Here is a 17291-nt window from a genome sequence, read left to right as displayed (position 1 = left end):
CACACACCACAGTAGGCAAGTGGACCCAGGTTCAAGCCCCTGGTCCCCTGCGCGCGGGGGGCGGGGGGGGGGGCGGCTTCAGGAGTGGTGAAGCAAGGCTACAGGTATCTCTCTCTCTGTCTCTCTCTCTCATTCTTTCTCCCCATCCCTCTCAATTTCTCTCTGTTTCTATAAATAAAATAATAAAATAAGCTAGAATTACAAGGATGACATTGTGTAATCTTGCTTATAGATGAGACCCAAGAAAACAAAGCCAGGGAGAATACAGGATAGAGCTTTTTTTAATTATTTAAATTTCTTTATTGGGGGTTAATGTTTTACATTTGACAGCAAATACAATAGTTTGTACATGCATACATTTCTCAGTTTTACACATAAAAATACAACCCCCACTAGGTCCTCTGTCAATAGGATAGAACTTTAAGTGACTGTGGTCTTTAGCAGCAGATCTGGTGACTTAGATCTGGTGAGGGATGAGCTGTTTAAGGAGAGTTAGAAGTTCTATGGCAGAACAGGATGATAGCTTTGTGGAGGGTGAGTTGTGTTTTGACCCATCTTGGGGAAATGTGAAACAGTATCCCTGTGACAGCTACCTGTAAGTCAACATTTCCAAAATAAATTCCTTTTTCTTTTTGCTTCCAGGGTGGTTGCTAGGGCTAGGTGCCTCCACCATGAATCCACTGCTCCTGGAGGCTATTTTTTCCCCTTTTGTTGCCCTTGTTGTTTTATCATTGTTGTGGTTATTACTATTGTTGTTATTGATGTCATCATTGTTGGATAGGACAGAGAGAAATGGAGAGAGGAAGGGAAGACAGAGAGGGGGAGAGAAAAATAGACACCTGCAGATCTGCTTCACCATTCGTGAAGTGATACCCCCTACAGGTGGGGGGAGCCAGGGGCTCGAACCAGGATCCTTAGCCAGTCCTTGCACTGTGCACCATGTGTGCTTAACCCACTGTGCTACCACCTGGACCCTCCTTTCTTTTTCTTTTAAAATGAGAGACAGAAAAGTAGAGAATGTGGAGGAGGAAGACATGGAGGAGGAACAGGAGGAAAAGAAGGAGGGGTACAGAGGGAAGGAGGAGGATGAGAAGGAGGTGGTCACAGCACTGAAGATTCATTTAGTGCAGTAGGGCTAGGCTCAAACCTGGTCACACACTACAAAGAAGTGCACTATCCAAGTTGGCTGTTCGCTAGCCCAGTAAATTGATTTTTAAAATAAGCTTTGCTTATTAATTTCAGATACCCTTCATACAGAGAATTTGAGTCACATGAATTTAGAACCTAGATAAATTTAGAAAGTGATCCACTCCAATTGCAGAAGCTTATTTCTTACTAAACTCAAAACACTCAAAATGAAATGAAAAGCTCAAAACTGAACCTCTTAGTTAAATAATAATAATATTTGAAGATGAGCCACAAATCTGTCTGTAGTACAAATCAATAAGAAAAAAATGACCCTTAAGACAAATGAAGAGCAGATGTCAATTTGAAAGGAAATGAAATGAGCAGTAGCCATAAAAAATGATGTTTAGCCTCCCTTGTGAATAGGTAGTTGCACTCTAAGCCAACAAGGTATATTGGTAAAGATAGTCACGCACTTAGTGATAGGGATTGTGTTCTAAGAACTTCACTGTTTGGCAAGTCTGTCACTGAATGAATGACATAAAAGTGTAATTACAGAAATCCACTACCCACCTTTGGGGAAGCTATGGTATAGCCTACTGAACCCACTGTAGTGTGGCCAAAGCTGTCATTAAATGTCACATAGTTGTAGAGAAATGTAAAACATGTATGCTGTGTGGCCTGGGAGTTAGAACAGCGGACAAACCACTGAACTCTCAAATATTGAGGTCCTTTGTTACATCCCTGGCATCACATGTGTCTGAGTGATGCTTTGGTTCTCTCCTCCACACTCCCACTAATAGATAAGCAAATATTAGAAATAAAACAAAAAATAAAATAAAACATCTGCCAATACCAAGTACTAAGAAAGGTACCAATCACTAAAAGCTTCATATATTGCTGGTGGGGCGATTATATGTTAAAATCATTTTGGAGAGTAGTGAAAACCCAAAAAGTAACTTTGTTGTTTCAGGTCAGTGAAATTTTGCCCTGTAAGTCCTTGAAAGTGGAGACTTTATGATACTAATCCTTTGAAAGAATTGAAATGGCACAGCATTTATAGATGGGTAGCAGAACAATCAAAGCCATGTATAGCGAACAACTCTAGAAAAGCAGACTATTTTTGCCACAATATTAAAAACTTCATAGTTTTACAACCAGAAAGAACTTTAAAAATTACTCATACAACCCTGTTGATTTAAAAATCAAGGATTTTGAGGCCTAGTATCATGTTCAAAGTCTTTCTAGACTTCCTAGACATGCCTGGAGCCTGTTATTTATAATTTTATTTATTTATTTATTTATTTATCAGAGCACTCATCATCTCTGGCTTTAGGTGGTACGGGGATTGAACCTGGGACTTTAGAGCCTCAGGCATGAGAGTCTCTGCCTAACCATTATGCTGTCTACCCTGGCCCTTTCAAAGCCTTTTTATAGAAGTCTGCTGTGCTTTTCTCCAACTGGTGAAGTAAAGTAGGTTGCCTGGGGTGAGTGGAAGCCAGCAGGCCCCCTGGAGCAGAGACACACCCTGAGCTGGGTGTCTCAGTTCTGAACCCCACTGTGAGCTCTGGCTCATCAAGAAGCTTGTAAAGGTACAAACAGCAAAAGAACACAGGACAGGTGAGCGTCCCTACCTCTTCTCCACTGTACTGCTTTAGGCAGTTGAGGAAGTGACAAGTGTTGGAAAGCCAAAAGGACACCATTTCAAAGTCTTCTAAGTGGTCCTGGAAGAAACAAAACAGAGTTGAAGTCGATCACCAGAACCTCTGAGATAAGAAGAGATACAATTTACTGTTCAGTTAGTCGGTGGCTTTTGAACAAAATGGACTCCTTGGGGCCAGGGAGTGGCACACTGGGCTTACTTAGTGCACACAATACGAAGTGCAAGGACTTGCACAAGGATCCCTGTTCGAATCCCTGCCCCCCAACCCCTATTTGCAGGGCGGGCCACTTCACAAGCAGTGAAACATGTCTGCAGTTATCTTATCCTATCTGTCTGTCTGTCTGTCTGTCTGTCTATCTGTCTATCTGTCTGTCTATCTGCCTATCTATCTATCTTCTTCTCCTCTGCTGTCAACTTCTCTCTGTCCTGTCCAATAAAATGGAAAACAATGGTGGCCAGGAGCAGTGGATTCACAGTGCAGGCACTGAGCCCCAGCAATAATCCTGGAGGCAAAAAACGAAAACAAAAACAAACAAAACACACACACACACACGAATTCCTTTATAAAATAATCTCTTTACTGAATGTGGTATTAAATTTGACTTTTTAAAAATTTCAGCTTTATTGAGGTATAGTTGACAAAACTGTAAGATATTTAAAGTGCTGTCTTGATAATTTGCTACGTACATGCATTATAAAAGAATTCCCTTCTTTGTAGTTAATATCTGCAAATGTCACCTTTACAATGACAAGGACCCTGGCTTCAAGCCATGGGTCCCCACCTGTAGGGGTTGGGGGGAAGCTGTGGTAGCAGTGGAGCAGTGCTGCAGGTGCTTGTTTCTCTTTTTCTTTCTCCTTCTCACCCTCTATCAAAAAATAAATCAGTTAACTAAGTTAAAAAGAAAACACAGTGTTATTTTAGAAGGAAATAATTATCAATACCCAAGGAAGAGACATTTGCATTTGTGTGAATGGCTTAGGTAATGACTGTAAGGCTGCACTTTGGAAGGTTAAGTGTTGAGGCCATGGATACCCCTGACCTTACTAGTTTCTTAACAAATTGATTTCTTTCTCTGATTGGTATTTGTACTAGTTTGAGGAGTCACTCGGGTCACCAAAGACCAGAGACCACAGATGAGCAAAGCCTGGGCACTGGTCATTCCTATAGGTGTTGCTCAAGTGTGGAGGGCTACTATCAAGTGTGGAGGGCTACTATCAATGGTAGGACCCACCTTCACCACTTGCTTGATGCCATTAATGATGCTGTTCATGAGGGACTTGAGCATGCTGGCTTCATTCTGATAGTCTGCGTAGCGCACACACATGAACAGGATGTGAGCAGGTAGCCCTGGAATCATGTTCACAACCACGCCACGGGGCTTCAAATCTGTGAAGTGAGGTAATGAAATTACAGCTGCTGGTCAAACACTCCCTGAATACAACATAGAGCAACTTCTGGCTCTGAAGCAGAATTGTGCCTATTTGGTTCTTGCTGAAGGGCCTGAATTTGGAGGGATGGATTTGCTCTTTGAGGAAAGATTCTGCCCCAGAGCCAGAAGTTTCTCAGTCAGGTTCTGACCTTCGAAAAGATGAGCAAATGCCTCCTAACCCTCTTCTCAAAGTGCTTTTGCTTTGGCTGAGTAGAGCAAATAAGAGAAATACTCCAATGGGCAGTGGGAGTGTTCCACAGACACCTACCATGGAGAGACAGGAGTTCTGTAGAGCATATTTACTCAGTAAAATGACAGAAAAAATAAAGAATTTTTATAAAGAGAGGGAGAGGGGTAGGTCTTGGGAGTTTAAAGGAATCATATTAAGTGAGATTAGCCAAAAGGAGAAGGAAGAAGAACACATAATCTTACGTATAATTGAACTTAACAAATAAGGACAGAAAGGGAAAATAGATAAAACTTGGACTCGGTGTGGTGTCTTGTGCCAAAGCAAAGGCCTCTGGGGAAGAAGAAAGAGCTCGGGGATAGAGAGGATGCACAGTGACAGAAAAAGATTTAACTTTGGGATAAGAGTAATTTGCAGACACCAATCATGGTAAGAAGAGAAAATTATACTCAGGTATGAACAACTGTACTGTAAACCATTATCCCTTCAATAAAATGATTTGGTAAAAAGAGACAGAGTTTAAACTTCTCCTTTAGTGGAGAACTTGCATTTCAGATCTCCAAGTATAAGAGAGGAACCCCAGTTTTACCCCAGCTCCCAATGTAGCCTGAATGATAGGGGTGGATTATGACCTCATCCAGTGCCCCAAGGAGACATCCCAGGAGAAAAAGAGAAGAACTTTTTAGGACAAACCTGTGCAAACAACTTCCTGGTGACTGCATTAAGAAGGAAAAGTTAGGGGGCCCATGGCTGTGGGTACTCATTTGTTTAGGGTTGAGAGACATCTTGGAGAGCAGGCAGGGGCGGGGGTGTTATATATTGCCTTCCTGCCTTCACAGCTCCATCCTTCCCATGGAAAATGATGTGGTTTTCAGAGTAAAGACAGTTTTGTTTGTTTTTGCTATATCTAGTTTTGAAGACCATCAGCCCTGCATGTGTACTGCATGCTGGAGTCTACAACTGAAGTGAATCTGAGAAGCCCCCATGAAGATTGCCAGGAAGTAAACTGTTCAGAGGGCAAATAGCACAGATGCCACAGCGGCTTCCAGTAGGGTGCCTGTGCTAAGACACAGAGATGAGATTTCTCTTGGGCTGCCTTGCAAGTAAGTGTGGGGAGAGTTTAGGGCAGTGCTTCTTCACTGTGGGCGATTTGTGTCTCCATCTGACATTTGCTGATGTCTGGAGGCCCCATCCCCTACAGCTTCATGAGAATTCTCAGCCACAGGCATTTGCTATTGGCAAGACTAGAGGTTGCTACTGGCTTCTAGAAGGAACAAACTAAGGGCTCTGCTTGGAATTCTCTAGTGTGTGTGTGTGTGGCAGTATTGAGGTGAAAGAATTTTGTGCTGGAAAAGAAGCAATAGAAGATGAGGGGTCACTCCCACCAGACTACTGCAATGATCAGTGATCAAATTCTCTGACAGAACAACAACAAAAATCAGAGTGCCAGGCTTCTCTACCAAGAATGAGGTTTTGAATGAGGTTGGCTTCATCTTCTCTCTTGTATTCCAGCATTCCAAGGTACTCTTTGGGTCCTGAGGGCAAGTAAACATCATTGGCTGTGAATACAAGCAGAAAAACAAAATCAGTTAAATAAATACATAGAAACAGCTTCCACAGTGAGGCTACCCTGTTTCTTTTCACCCTGTTTCACCTAGGTTGTATATGAACTTATGCAACTTTTAGACATATGAAAACATGGAGTCCTGAAGTGTTTCTTCTGGTCATTGTTACCTGGGGATAACACATCAGTGAATATAACTATGGCTGAAGGGGCAGTTATCTTTTTAAATATCTGGTATGTATTCAGCACAACACAGGAATGAAAATATTTAAGCTATCCCTCTTGTCTTCATGAAACCACAGTTAAGGAAGCAAGAGGCACAGAACATTGGGTGTGTAAGGTGCCAAATTGCATGAGTCGAAGTTAGTTTCCTATGTGCCAATAGATAACAGATTTTCAAAACATCAAAATTTTATAATTCTGGAGCTCAGAAATTAAATTAGATTGCATAAGGCTAAAATCAAACTGTCAGTAGAGATGTCTTCTTTTTTTTTTTTTTCTCCCTCCAGGGTTATTACTGGGGCTTGATGCCACCATTACAAATCCACTGCTCCTGGAGGCCATTTTTTTAAATTTATTTTTTTGGATAGGACAGAGAGAAATTGAGAGAGGAGGGGGAGATAGAGATGGAGAAAGAAAAATAGACACCTGCAGACCTGCTTCACTGCTTGTGAGGTAACCCCCAACAGGTGGGGAGCAAGGAGTTTGGACTGGGATCTCTGTGTGGGTCCTCGTGCTTTGTACTATGTGCACTTAACCTGGTGTGCCACCTCCTGGCCCCCAAGATGTCTTCTTTCTGGAGGCTCTGGAAAAAAATCCATTCTTGTCTTTTCTAGTTTCTAGAAGCTGCGCACATTCCTTGGCTCATGGCCACATTACATTGAGCTGAATTTCCATTATCATGTCTCCTTTTCTCACTATACTTCTGTTTCCACAATACCTTCTCTCACTTGGACACATTTGCCTCTTATATAAGGGATTATTATTATTACATTGTGGTCAGTTGGGATAATCTCCCAATTTCAGGATCTTTAGTCACACCTGCAAAGTTTTCAGAATATGTAAGATAACTTATCCACACACTATGGGGGTTGGGATGTGACTCAGCTGCATCTGTAGAGGAAAAAGGGTCCATACATCCTGCACAGAGATAAATACACTGAAGAGAACATCTATGTAAGCCCACAAAAGTAAACATCCAGGACAAAAATTTCAAAAAACACCAAATATAATGATCAGACAGAAAAAAAAAGAAGAAGAAGAACATCTGAGGCAATTTGCGTACCAGGACAGAAGCCCAGGGAAAAGAAAAAAAAAACCAACAATATAGAAGCAAATAAGTGTGATGAAAACATCCAAGCATCAGTTGATGAGATAATTATGGGAGTGAGGAAAGTTTTTGATGGAAATATTATCAGAAATGGGGAAACAACAAATTAGACTGAAAGAAAATAGAAACTATCTCGAGTTGCCCACCAGAAAAAAAACCATCACCCAAAGAAAAGAGACTCCTTACAGAATGGGAGATCTTTACATGCCAAACATCAGACAAAAGACTAATAACCTAAATATATAAAGAACTCACCAAACTCAGCAAAAAAAAAAAAAAATCCAAAACTGAGGGGAGGATATGAACAGAAAATTCACCAAAGAGGAGATCCAAAAGGCTAACAAACATGAAAAAACGCTCCAAGTCATTGTCAGAGAAGTGAGGAAAAGACAATATGAGATAGCACTTCACCCCTGTGAAAATGTCATACATCAAAAAAGGATAATAACAAATGCTGGAGAGATGGCGGGGGTAATGGAACACTTTTGTCCTGTTGGTGGGAATATAACTTGGTCCAACCTCTGTGGAAAGCAGTCTGGAGAACTCTCACAAGGCTAGAAATGGACCTATCTTATGATCCTGCAATTCCTCTACTGGGGATAGATCCAAGGACCCAAACACACCAATGCTAAAAGATTTTTGTGTAGCTATATTCATAGCAACACAATTTGTAATAGCCAAAACCTGGAAGCAACCTAGGTTTCCAATAACAGATGAGTGGCTAAGAAAGTTGTTGTATATATATATGCAATGGAATACTACTTAGATATTAAGAATCAGGAATTTACTTTCTTCCCCTCAACTTGGATGCAGCTTGAAGGAATCATGTTACATTCTTAAGTCAGAAAGAGAAGGATGAATATGAGACGATCTCAGTCATAGACAGAAATTGAGAAATAAGGACAGAAAGGGAAATATAAAGCAGAACTTGGGCTGGATTTGGTGCATTGCACCAAAGTAAAGGACTCTGGGAAAGTGCAGGGACTTTCAGATTCTGGTGCATGATGGTAGATGAGGACCTAGCTGGGGAGATAATGTTTTGCAGATAGCTAAGAAATTTCACACATATGCCCAAAACTACCTACTGCAAACTTTTAGTCCCCCCAACCAAAAAAATTACTTGGGGAATGATGAAAATGAAGAGACCAGCTACCAGACCCTGTGTGATTCAGCAAAAGCTGTGCTAATAGAGAAGCTTAGAGCAATGTAGGCCCACATTAACAATCATCAGATTTCTCTAGTAAGCTATCTAATATCACAACTGAGTCAACTAGAAAAAGAACAACAGAGACCCAAAACTAGCAGGAGGAAGAAAACAGTATAAATCAGAACAGAAATTAATGAAATAGACTGTAGAAAGATGATTCAAAAGATTAATGAAACCAAGAGCTGGTTTTTAAAAAGGATAAAAAAGAAAAGAAAAGAAATGAAAAAGGAAACTATGATAACAACAATCAGGAAAAAGAGAGATGAAATTACAGACCTCCTACCTTTTGCTCCCATAAAGATCTTTGGTCCATATTCCTAGAGAGATAAATAATAGGGAAACTTCCAATGGAGAAGATGGGCTGTGAAACTGGTGGTGGAATTGTACATCTCTTATCCCATGATATTGTTAATCATTATTAAATCATTAATAAAAAGTTACAGCTGAAGATAGGGATACAAAGAATCATACATGAATATTATGAACATCTCTATGCAAATAAACTGAACAACCTTGAAGAGATGAATGCATTTCCAGAATCATACCACTTGCCAAGCCTAACCCAAGAGGAATTAGATAGCTTAAACAAGCTAATCACAAGTATAGGAATTGACTGGCTATTAAAAATTTTCCAAAAATGAAAGCCTAGGCCCTAGATGGCTTTACTTATAAATTCTGTACGACTTTCAAAGAAGAACACAAATTCTCCTGAAATTTTCCACAAAAGAGGGGCTAGCAACCCTGAATATGTTTGAGGAAGCTATAATCATTTGATCCACAAAGCAGAAAAGGACTCTACCAGAAAAGAAAACTGTAATGTGCACACTGATGCAAAGATCCTGAACAAGATCTTCGCAAATCAAATCCAAAAACACATCAAGAGAATAATTTACCAAGACAAAATGGGATTCACTCCTGGGAAAAGGGATGGTTCAGTATATACAAATTTATCAACATATTCTATCTTATCAACAAAAAGAAAGATAAAAATCACGTGGTCATATCAGTTGATGCTTAAAAGGCATTTGACAAGATCTAACACCCATTTATGATAAAGACTCTCCAGAAATAGGGAATAGAAGGACAATTCAACATCATAAAGTCCGTTTATGGCAAACCTACAGCTAACATCATTATCAGTGGGGAATAGCTGAAAGCTTTACCCCTAAAATTGGGAACAAGGATGTCCAATGTCTCCACTATTATTCAACATAGTCCTTAAGGTCTTCATCACTATAATCAGTCAAGAAAGAGATAATACATGTATATAGTTTGAAAAGGAAAAATCAAACTAACATTATTTGCTGAAGATATGATAATATACCTAGAAAACTCCAAAACTCGGGGAGTTGGGCGGTAGCACAGCAGGTTAAGCGCACATGGTGCAAAGTGCAAAGACTGGCGGAAGGATCCAGGTTTGAACCCCCTGGCTCCCCACCTACAGGGGGTTGCTTCACAAGTGGTGAAGCAGGTCTGCAGTCTTCTATCTTTCTCTCCCTTTCTCTTGTCTTTCCTTCCTCTTTCCATTTCTCTCTGTCCTATCTAACAACAACAACATCAGTAACAACAATAATAACTGCAATAATAATAAAAACAATAAAAAAACAAGGGCAATAAAAAAGGAAAATAATAAATATAAAAAATAAAATAATAATAATAAAAGAAAAAAAAAGAAACTCCAAAGACTAGCAAGAAACTACTGGGAGGCCAGGTGGTGGTGTATTGGGTAGAGCCCACATGGTACCATGTGTAAGAACCAGGGTTTAAGCCTCCAGTTCCTACTTATAAGGGAATAGCTTTGTGAGTGGTAGAGCAGTGATGCAAGTATCTCTCCTTTCTCCTTCCTCTATCAGAAAAAGACAGATGAAGGGAGTAATAACCTCTGGGAAAGATGAACTAAAGCAGGGGCCGGGTGGCGGCGCACCTGGTTGAGAGCAGAGGTTACAATGCGCAAGGACCCGGGTTCAAGCCCTCAGTCCACACCTGTAGGGGGAAAGCTTTGTGAGTGGTGAAGCAATGTTGCAGGTGTCTCTCTGTCTCTCTCCCTCTATATTTCCCCTTCCCTCTCAATTTCTGTCTGTCTCTATCAAATAAGTAAAGATAATGAAAAAAAAAAGATGAAGTAATTCAGGCACTGAGTCCCATTGATGATCCTGGTGGAAAAAAAAAAAACATTGACCCAGGAGTGGTGAAATTGTACATGCATGGTGTCATAACTCCATAAAGAAAAGAAAGGAAGAGAGAAAGAAAGAAACTAAATGTTGCTAAATGTTTGAAGTTTTATGTAACTAAGTGTGGGGGTAATTTGTCATGTGACAAAAGATAACTAACACAGGAAGTAAAGCTGACAAATTCTGTTTTAGATACATTAAATTAATAATCATAATAGAGCAGCCTGGGAGGTAGTACAATGGATAAAGCAATGGACTCTTAAGCATAGGTCCTGAATTCAATCTCCAGTATTACATGTGCTGAAGTGATGCTCTGGTGTATCTCTCTCTCAATCTCTCTCTCTCTCTCTTTCTCTCTCTCTCTTTCTAGTACATTTTTAAAAAGTGATAACAGAAAGGCAAAATAATAATGCTAAAGGGAGCACAGACGTTGGAAGAGTTTCCAGGTGAGGTAGATTTTGGAGGTCCTTAAGGTGAGTGACAGTTCTTCATTCTAACAATGGGGAGTTGAGAATGTGCTAGGAAGGACTGATATGGGGGTGGCAAATTAGCTCACCTGCATAGTGTGCTGCTTTGCCATGTGAGTGATATAAGTTCTAGCCCAGCCCCCATTACACTGAATAAAGCTTTGGCTCTATAGTCTCTCTCACCTCCTCTACCATTCTGTTTCTCTGTATCTACCTAAAAAATAAAATACAGGGTGGGGGTAGATAGCATAATGGTTATGCAAAGAGACTCTCAAGCCTGAGGCTCCGAAGTCCCAGGTTCAATCCCCTGCATCACCATAAACCAGAGCTGGGCAGTGCTCTGGTGTTTATCTCTCTCTCTGCATCTCTCTCAAAAATAAAATAAATAAAATATATAAAAAAGAAAAAATAAAATACAGAAATGGTTCCTGGCACCTTTATGGCCAACCCTGTTTATTACTGAAAGGGAGGTTCCTCATTTTTATTTCAAACATTCTAAATGTTAGAGCTGAAAGCTGAAGATACAACCTGAGTGAGAAAGATTGATGGAAAGAGTAAGCAATATGGATTTAAAAAAAAAAGTCTTAGAGCAGAAATAAGGTGGAGGAAAAAAGAAAAAAAAAAAAAGACAGAAGGTTCTCTCCCCAGGAGCATAAAAGGATACAGTATGGTGTTCAGTCCTTGTTTAGGACACTGTCTGGTCTCTGCTTTCTACTTCTTTCCTCTAATAAAAATTGGGATGTTGACCCTATGTAACTTGGACAGGAATATATTTCAAAACAGTTAAATCTGAAACTTGTTCACAGTTTTCCTCTCTTTCTCTTTCTTTCTTCTTTCTTTCTTTCTTTCTTTCTTCCTTTCTTTCTTACCTCCAGGGTTATCGCTGGGGCTTGGTGCCTGCATTACAAATCCACTGCTCTTGGAGGCTATTTTTTCCCTTCTATTTATCATGGTTGTTGTTATTATTATTGTTGCTGTTATTGCTGCAATTGTTGTTGGATTGGACAGAGAGAAATCTAGAGAGGAGGGGAATACAGAGAGGGAGAGAGAAAGATAGACACCTGTAGACCTGCTTCATTGCTTGTGAACTGACTCCCCTGCAGGTGAGGATCCGGGGGGCTCAAATCTGGACCCTTACGCCAAGTCCTTGTGCTTTGCGCCATCTGTGCTTAACCAGCTGCGCTATTGCCCAGCCCCCTAATTTTCTTTTTCAAAAATAAAAGCCAACAGAAGAGGTTAAAGAGTGAGTAGGTAGTGTGTCTTAGAATTATAATACCAAATTCGTTATTAATGGAGGAGCAGTGAGCATCAGGCCTCAAAGCCTCTTTTTATGAGTCTATCACTGAGCTCCAAATCCCACCAGATGAAAACTATTCCTTCAGGTTACAAAGATCGTGGGCCAGGTCAGGAAATATGCAAACCATAGCTGAAAGTAAAAAAAATAATAGTAATAAAACAAAACAACAACAACAACAGAAAAAAATGAGACAGTGAATGCTATTTTTCTACCTTTCCCCATTGTCTTGGTTAAAGTCTTGACTTGATCTTGTAGCTTTTTGATCACTCTGTCCTTCATGTCTAACTCTTCCTCAAGATCCTAGAAATCAAAAGAAACCAGGATATTAGCTTAGAAGCATTTGCACATTTTCTTATGTCCCCATAAAACATGTCATCATATCATTCCCACCATCTGCATGAGTCTTCTGCCGTGACTGTGTAGCAGCACTAGCTGTGCAATCATTACCAACATCTCATCCCAGGGCATTTTATCACACCAAGTTGAAACCTGCAACTTTTAGCCTTCACCCTCTGGTCTCGCAATTTCCTTCCTGCCCTTGGAAATCAGTAATATACTTTGTGTGTGTCTCTATCTGACTATCCTGGGTCCTTAATGTGAATGGAATCATAGAGTTCATGGCTTTTTGTGCCAGGTTGCTTTCACTTAGAACAAAGCTTTCAACAGTCTTCTGTGCTGTAGCATGTATTCATACCACTCCTTTCTGTGGTTAAATTATATCATACAGATATCATTTATCTATTTTTTTTTTCTGTAATAATGTTATGCCAGCTAGAGATCATTTTAAAAAGTGGGCTCTTTGCATGTCAGAAGCTGGGGGCTGAGACACTTCTGAAATGTGGGCACTGATTTTGCCTTTTCTTTCAGCTAGGTGTGGCCTGGCTCAAGTTGGAACTTGGCTCAAGAATTTGAGAATCTTAGATACCATAGAAAGTATCTGGAGCCGGGTGGTGGAGCACCTGGCTGAGCACACATGCTATAATGTGCAAGGATCTAGGTTCGAGCCCCTGCTCCCCACCTGCCAAGGGATAGCTTTGCAAGTGGTGAAGCATGGCTGCAGGTGTCTCTCTGTCTTTCTCCCTTTCTATCTCCCCCTGCTTCATTTCTAATGGTATCTATCCAATAAATAATGATTTAAAAAAGAAAGTATTTGTACTTTCTATAAATATCATAGTGCTGGCACTGGGCGGTGGTTCAATCCCTGGCCCCACCTGTAGGGAGAAAGCTTCACAAATGGGAACGCAGTGCTGCAGTTGTGTCTTTTTTCTCCCTCCCTCTCTATCTTCCCCTGTCCTCTCAAGTTCCCAATACATAAATAAAGTATTTTTTAAAAGGTGATAGTGTTGAGGTTCATCCTGAATGCCAATGGTGTTGGCAGAGAAGAGGCTTCCATGCACACACTGAAGACATGTGCCTTCTGGGAACTCAGGCCAAGGGCAGTTATGTTCTTTCTATTCTGTGACTGCATCACTCCCAAGCTCCTACTGAACACACGGGCACTTCTTCAACCTTACAAATGGGGGTACAGTTTCTTCCTTCCAATTTTTCCAGCCTAACCTATAAAGTCACCCATCAGTCTAGAATCTAGAAGAAACCATTTTTCACATTTTTATTTACTTCAATACTTTTTCTGCTAAGCTAGTCATAAGCATTTTACAAACATCTGAGTCATATGTTTCTGTTTATAATGCAGATACATCTCCATGTCATTGATAATATACTCAAACAGTTAAGCTACGATTATATTATAGGAATTATAATTTTACCTCTATACCCTTGATGGATAACCATTTTGTTACCTTTTTGGGGGTTCTGATTATAACATTATGATGAACACTTGGAACAAAGACATCATTGCCCATGTATCTTATTATTTACTTAGGATAGAATTTTACAAAGTTGTATTAATGAGTCTAAGGAAAGGTGCTTCTGAAGGTTCATGATGTTTATCACTTATACCAATTTATATACCAGACCATTTCAAATGTATTCCTAGTACAGTAAGATCTGTATTAAAGATAATATCTGGCTTAATTTTGAATTTCTTTGATGGATGATTACTCAATTGCTTTGTGAATATTTCCTTTCACTTAAAGGACTACATAGGGTTGAATAGTATCCCTTAAAAATCCATGTCTTAACTAGGAGAAAGTCTAAGCTTGCCAGATAAAGAAGGGACCTCAAAAGCCGGATAAAGGCAAGAAATTGGCTCACTTAATGATGGCCCTTTTGGCCACTATCAGGCCATCCTATTGCCCAGGGTCCTAGACAGGGAATCCTTGGATTCACCCACAGATAATATGGGCCTAGGCTTCTGATAGATTCCCTCTTTCTATAATCACTGATCACACCCATTGGGAATATCGTTATAAACCCCTTTTTAGGCTTCTTCAGGACTATAGCCTCACTATGAACTAGCAATGGTAGAAACTGCCCTACTCTCTGAAGGGAGGCTGGATCATATTACTCTGCCTCTTGAGGAAGACTAGTTCTGAAGTGAGCACAGCCTAGAATGTTCCCAGCTGTGACTGTGGACTGTGAGATCAGTCTGACAGGGACTCAGATGCTGTATAGGCTCCTGTGCTAAATGTGAATAGATATGGGTACTCCAATTATATCATTTTGGTAAATAGTTAATTGCATTTATATGTTTTCTTCAAGTTTGTGAGCAGCTCTCTGCCCCTAATCCTGCCTCCTAGTTCTACTCTGAAATCTGACACATCTTCCCCGACAATATTTCCAGTCTACCTCCATGTTAAGATAACAAGCTCAAGTAAAGATATAGACATAGACTCCTAGGAAGTAAAGACATAGACTCCTAGGAACATTCCTAAAATAGACTTCCTAGCTTCCTTCTATTCTAAGGTCCCTATTTTCATCTGCTCTATTCCTACTTTCTGTTTCCAGTTCACTGCATTTCAGTCACCAAGTTCCAGACTCTACTATGATTCCATCCTGACTTCCCTGGACAGATGACTTCACCAATGTGTCCTGTAGCCTCACCTCCCCAGAGCCCTACCCCACTAGGGAAAGACAGAAATAGGCTGGGAGTATGAATCAACCTGCTAATATCAATGTCCAGTGAAGAAGCATGTATAGAACAAGTCAGAACTCCCACCTTCTGCACCCAAAAAAATTTTGGTCCATACTTCCAGAGAGGTAAACAACAGGGAAGTATCCAATGGAGGGGATGGGACACAAACTCTGGTGGTGGGAACTGTATGGAATTATAACCCTATTATTTTACAGTCTTATAAATCAAGTTTAAATCACTAATAAAACATAAGATTCCAAGTCTTGAGGTCAGGTTGTTGTGCACATGGTAGAGTACATGTGTTACCATTTACAAAGATGGGTTCAAGTACCCAGTCCACACTTTCAGTGGGAAAGCCTCACAAATGATGGTGCAGTGCTGCAGGTGTCTCTCCTTCTTTCCCTCTCTTTCCCCCCACTCTGTCCTTCTCCATTTCTGTCTCTATGAGAAAAGAAAAAAGAAAAAAATGCCTGGTGGCAATGGTGAAGTTGTTGTGTAGGCAGCAAGCCCCAGCAATAACCTTGATGGCAAATAAAGAAATGCTTGTCTCCTTAGAACTCCAGAATGTGAACTCACTTGGGCCTTTGCATTTACTCTTTGGATTAATACGTGATTATATCAGACAGAAAACATCATAGAGACACACAGAGGGAAGCAATATGGAGATGCAGGCAGAGATAGTAGTAGTGTAACAAATCAAACAATACTAGGAGCCAGCTGGGGCTGGAAGAAGCGAGAAAGGATTCTCTCCTAGAGACCACAGGACAGAGGTTTTGCCAACACTTGGATACTGGAGACCAGAAACATAAGAAGACAGGTGTGTTGTTTCAAACCACTTGATTTGTGGGAATTTGTATGGCAAATCCAGATAACTTATATGGTTAAGTCTTAGATGTGGACAAAGTCCACCACCTAACATACAAACTGCATTCCCTTTGTGAATATTCATCTGCTTATTTGTAACTGAGGCTACTACTTATTGATGCATAAATAGCCACCCCTCTGTGTACATCTATATAAAAATATAAATGCTATGTACATAGTTTCTGTACTGTAAGTGCCATCAAGGGCTTATATAGTACAGGTTTTTGACTGTCGTCATCCTCAGATGGATGAGTCCATGGTACCAGGCTCAGTTACTCCTCCCACAGCCTTGGCTCTCTCCTTCTAGCCCCCATTCTTGCTCAGGTCCTTCTGGGATGTATCTAGTGTAAGTTCCCGGAACCCCAACAGTGGGCTTTAACTTCAGAAACCACTAGTCTTTTGAAATAAGGAAAGACACTGCCATTGGAGAACAGTGTCTTTGGGACTACTATTGTCCAGATGAAACTTGCAGAAGCAGGATACTTCCTGGAACATCCGTATATCCGCAGCCATTTTATCCACAGGTTAGAGGATGTCTCACCCTGTTTTCCACAGTCAGGCGAGAGACTTCCTGCTGGAAACTGCTCTTCACTTCACTCTCAGTTTCACATTGTTTCTCCAAGTGTTCACTGGTTTCCTGCATCTCGTGAGTCAGTTTCTCTTTCTCTTTGGGGTGTACTTCATTTTGGGTTCTTATGGTCCTGAGAAAAGATGAGGGGGAAATTGTGGTAGCAGCCTGAGTAGCACAGAGAAGTTACATGCTAAGTTATAGCAAACATTTATATTTTTGAAGACAGAAAAAAGTTATATTGATCAATTCATGTATCATGTGTAACTGGGACATGAATGGGGGCATCTCTGAACTGGGAGAAAGTGATTCTGAAGTGGGGCTTGGTGAGCCTGCCCCAGTCTCCCTGACCTGATAAGAGGTTGCCATCTCATCCACCGACAC

At 40.5% G+C, this 17291-nt stretch overlaps 1 protein-coding gene across 2 annotated transcripts in view; it reads right to left on the bottom strand.

The window, feature by feature from the left end:
* The window catches only part of MYO5C (myosin VC), a 119107-nt gene that overhangs the window by 23022 nt on the left and 78794 nt on the right, over window positions 1-17291 (bottom strand). For both annotated transcript variants that reach the window (XM_007528823.3, XM_060187586.1), the window contains 5 exons: window positions 16881-17040; window positions 12654-12741; window positions 5866-5964; window positions 4021-4175; window positions 2760-2849 (listed from right to left, as the gene is read on the bottom strand). In XM_007528823.3, the coding sequence (XP_007528885.1) occupies window positions 2760-2849; window positions 4021-4175; window positions 5866-5964; window positions 12654-12741; window positions 16881-17040 (592 nt within the window). The remainder of the gene's footprint in view (window positions 1-2759; window positions 2850-4020; window positions 4176-5865; window positions 5965-12653; window positions 12742-16880; window positions 17041-17291) is intronic.

The sequence above is a fragment of the Erinaceus europaeus genome, chromosome 3 (genome assembly GCF_950295315.1).
Source record: "Erinaceus europaeus chromosome 3, mEriEur2.1, whole genome shotgun sequence".
In the NCBI taxonomy this organism is placed as follows: domain Eukaryota; kingdom Metazoa; phylum Chordata; class Mammalia; order Eulipotyphla; family Erinaceidae; genus Erinaceus; species Erinaceus europaeus.
The sequence above is the reverse complement of the archived record's forward strand: the minus strand, read 5'-3'. Positions and strand labels throughout refer to the sequence as shown.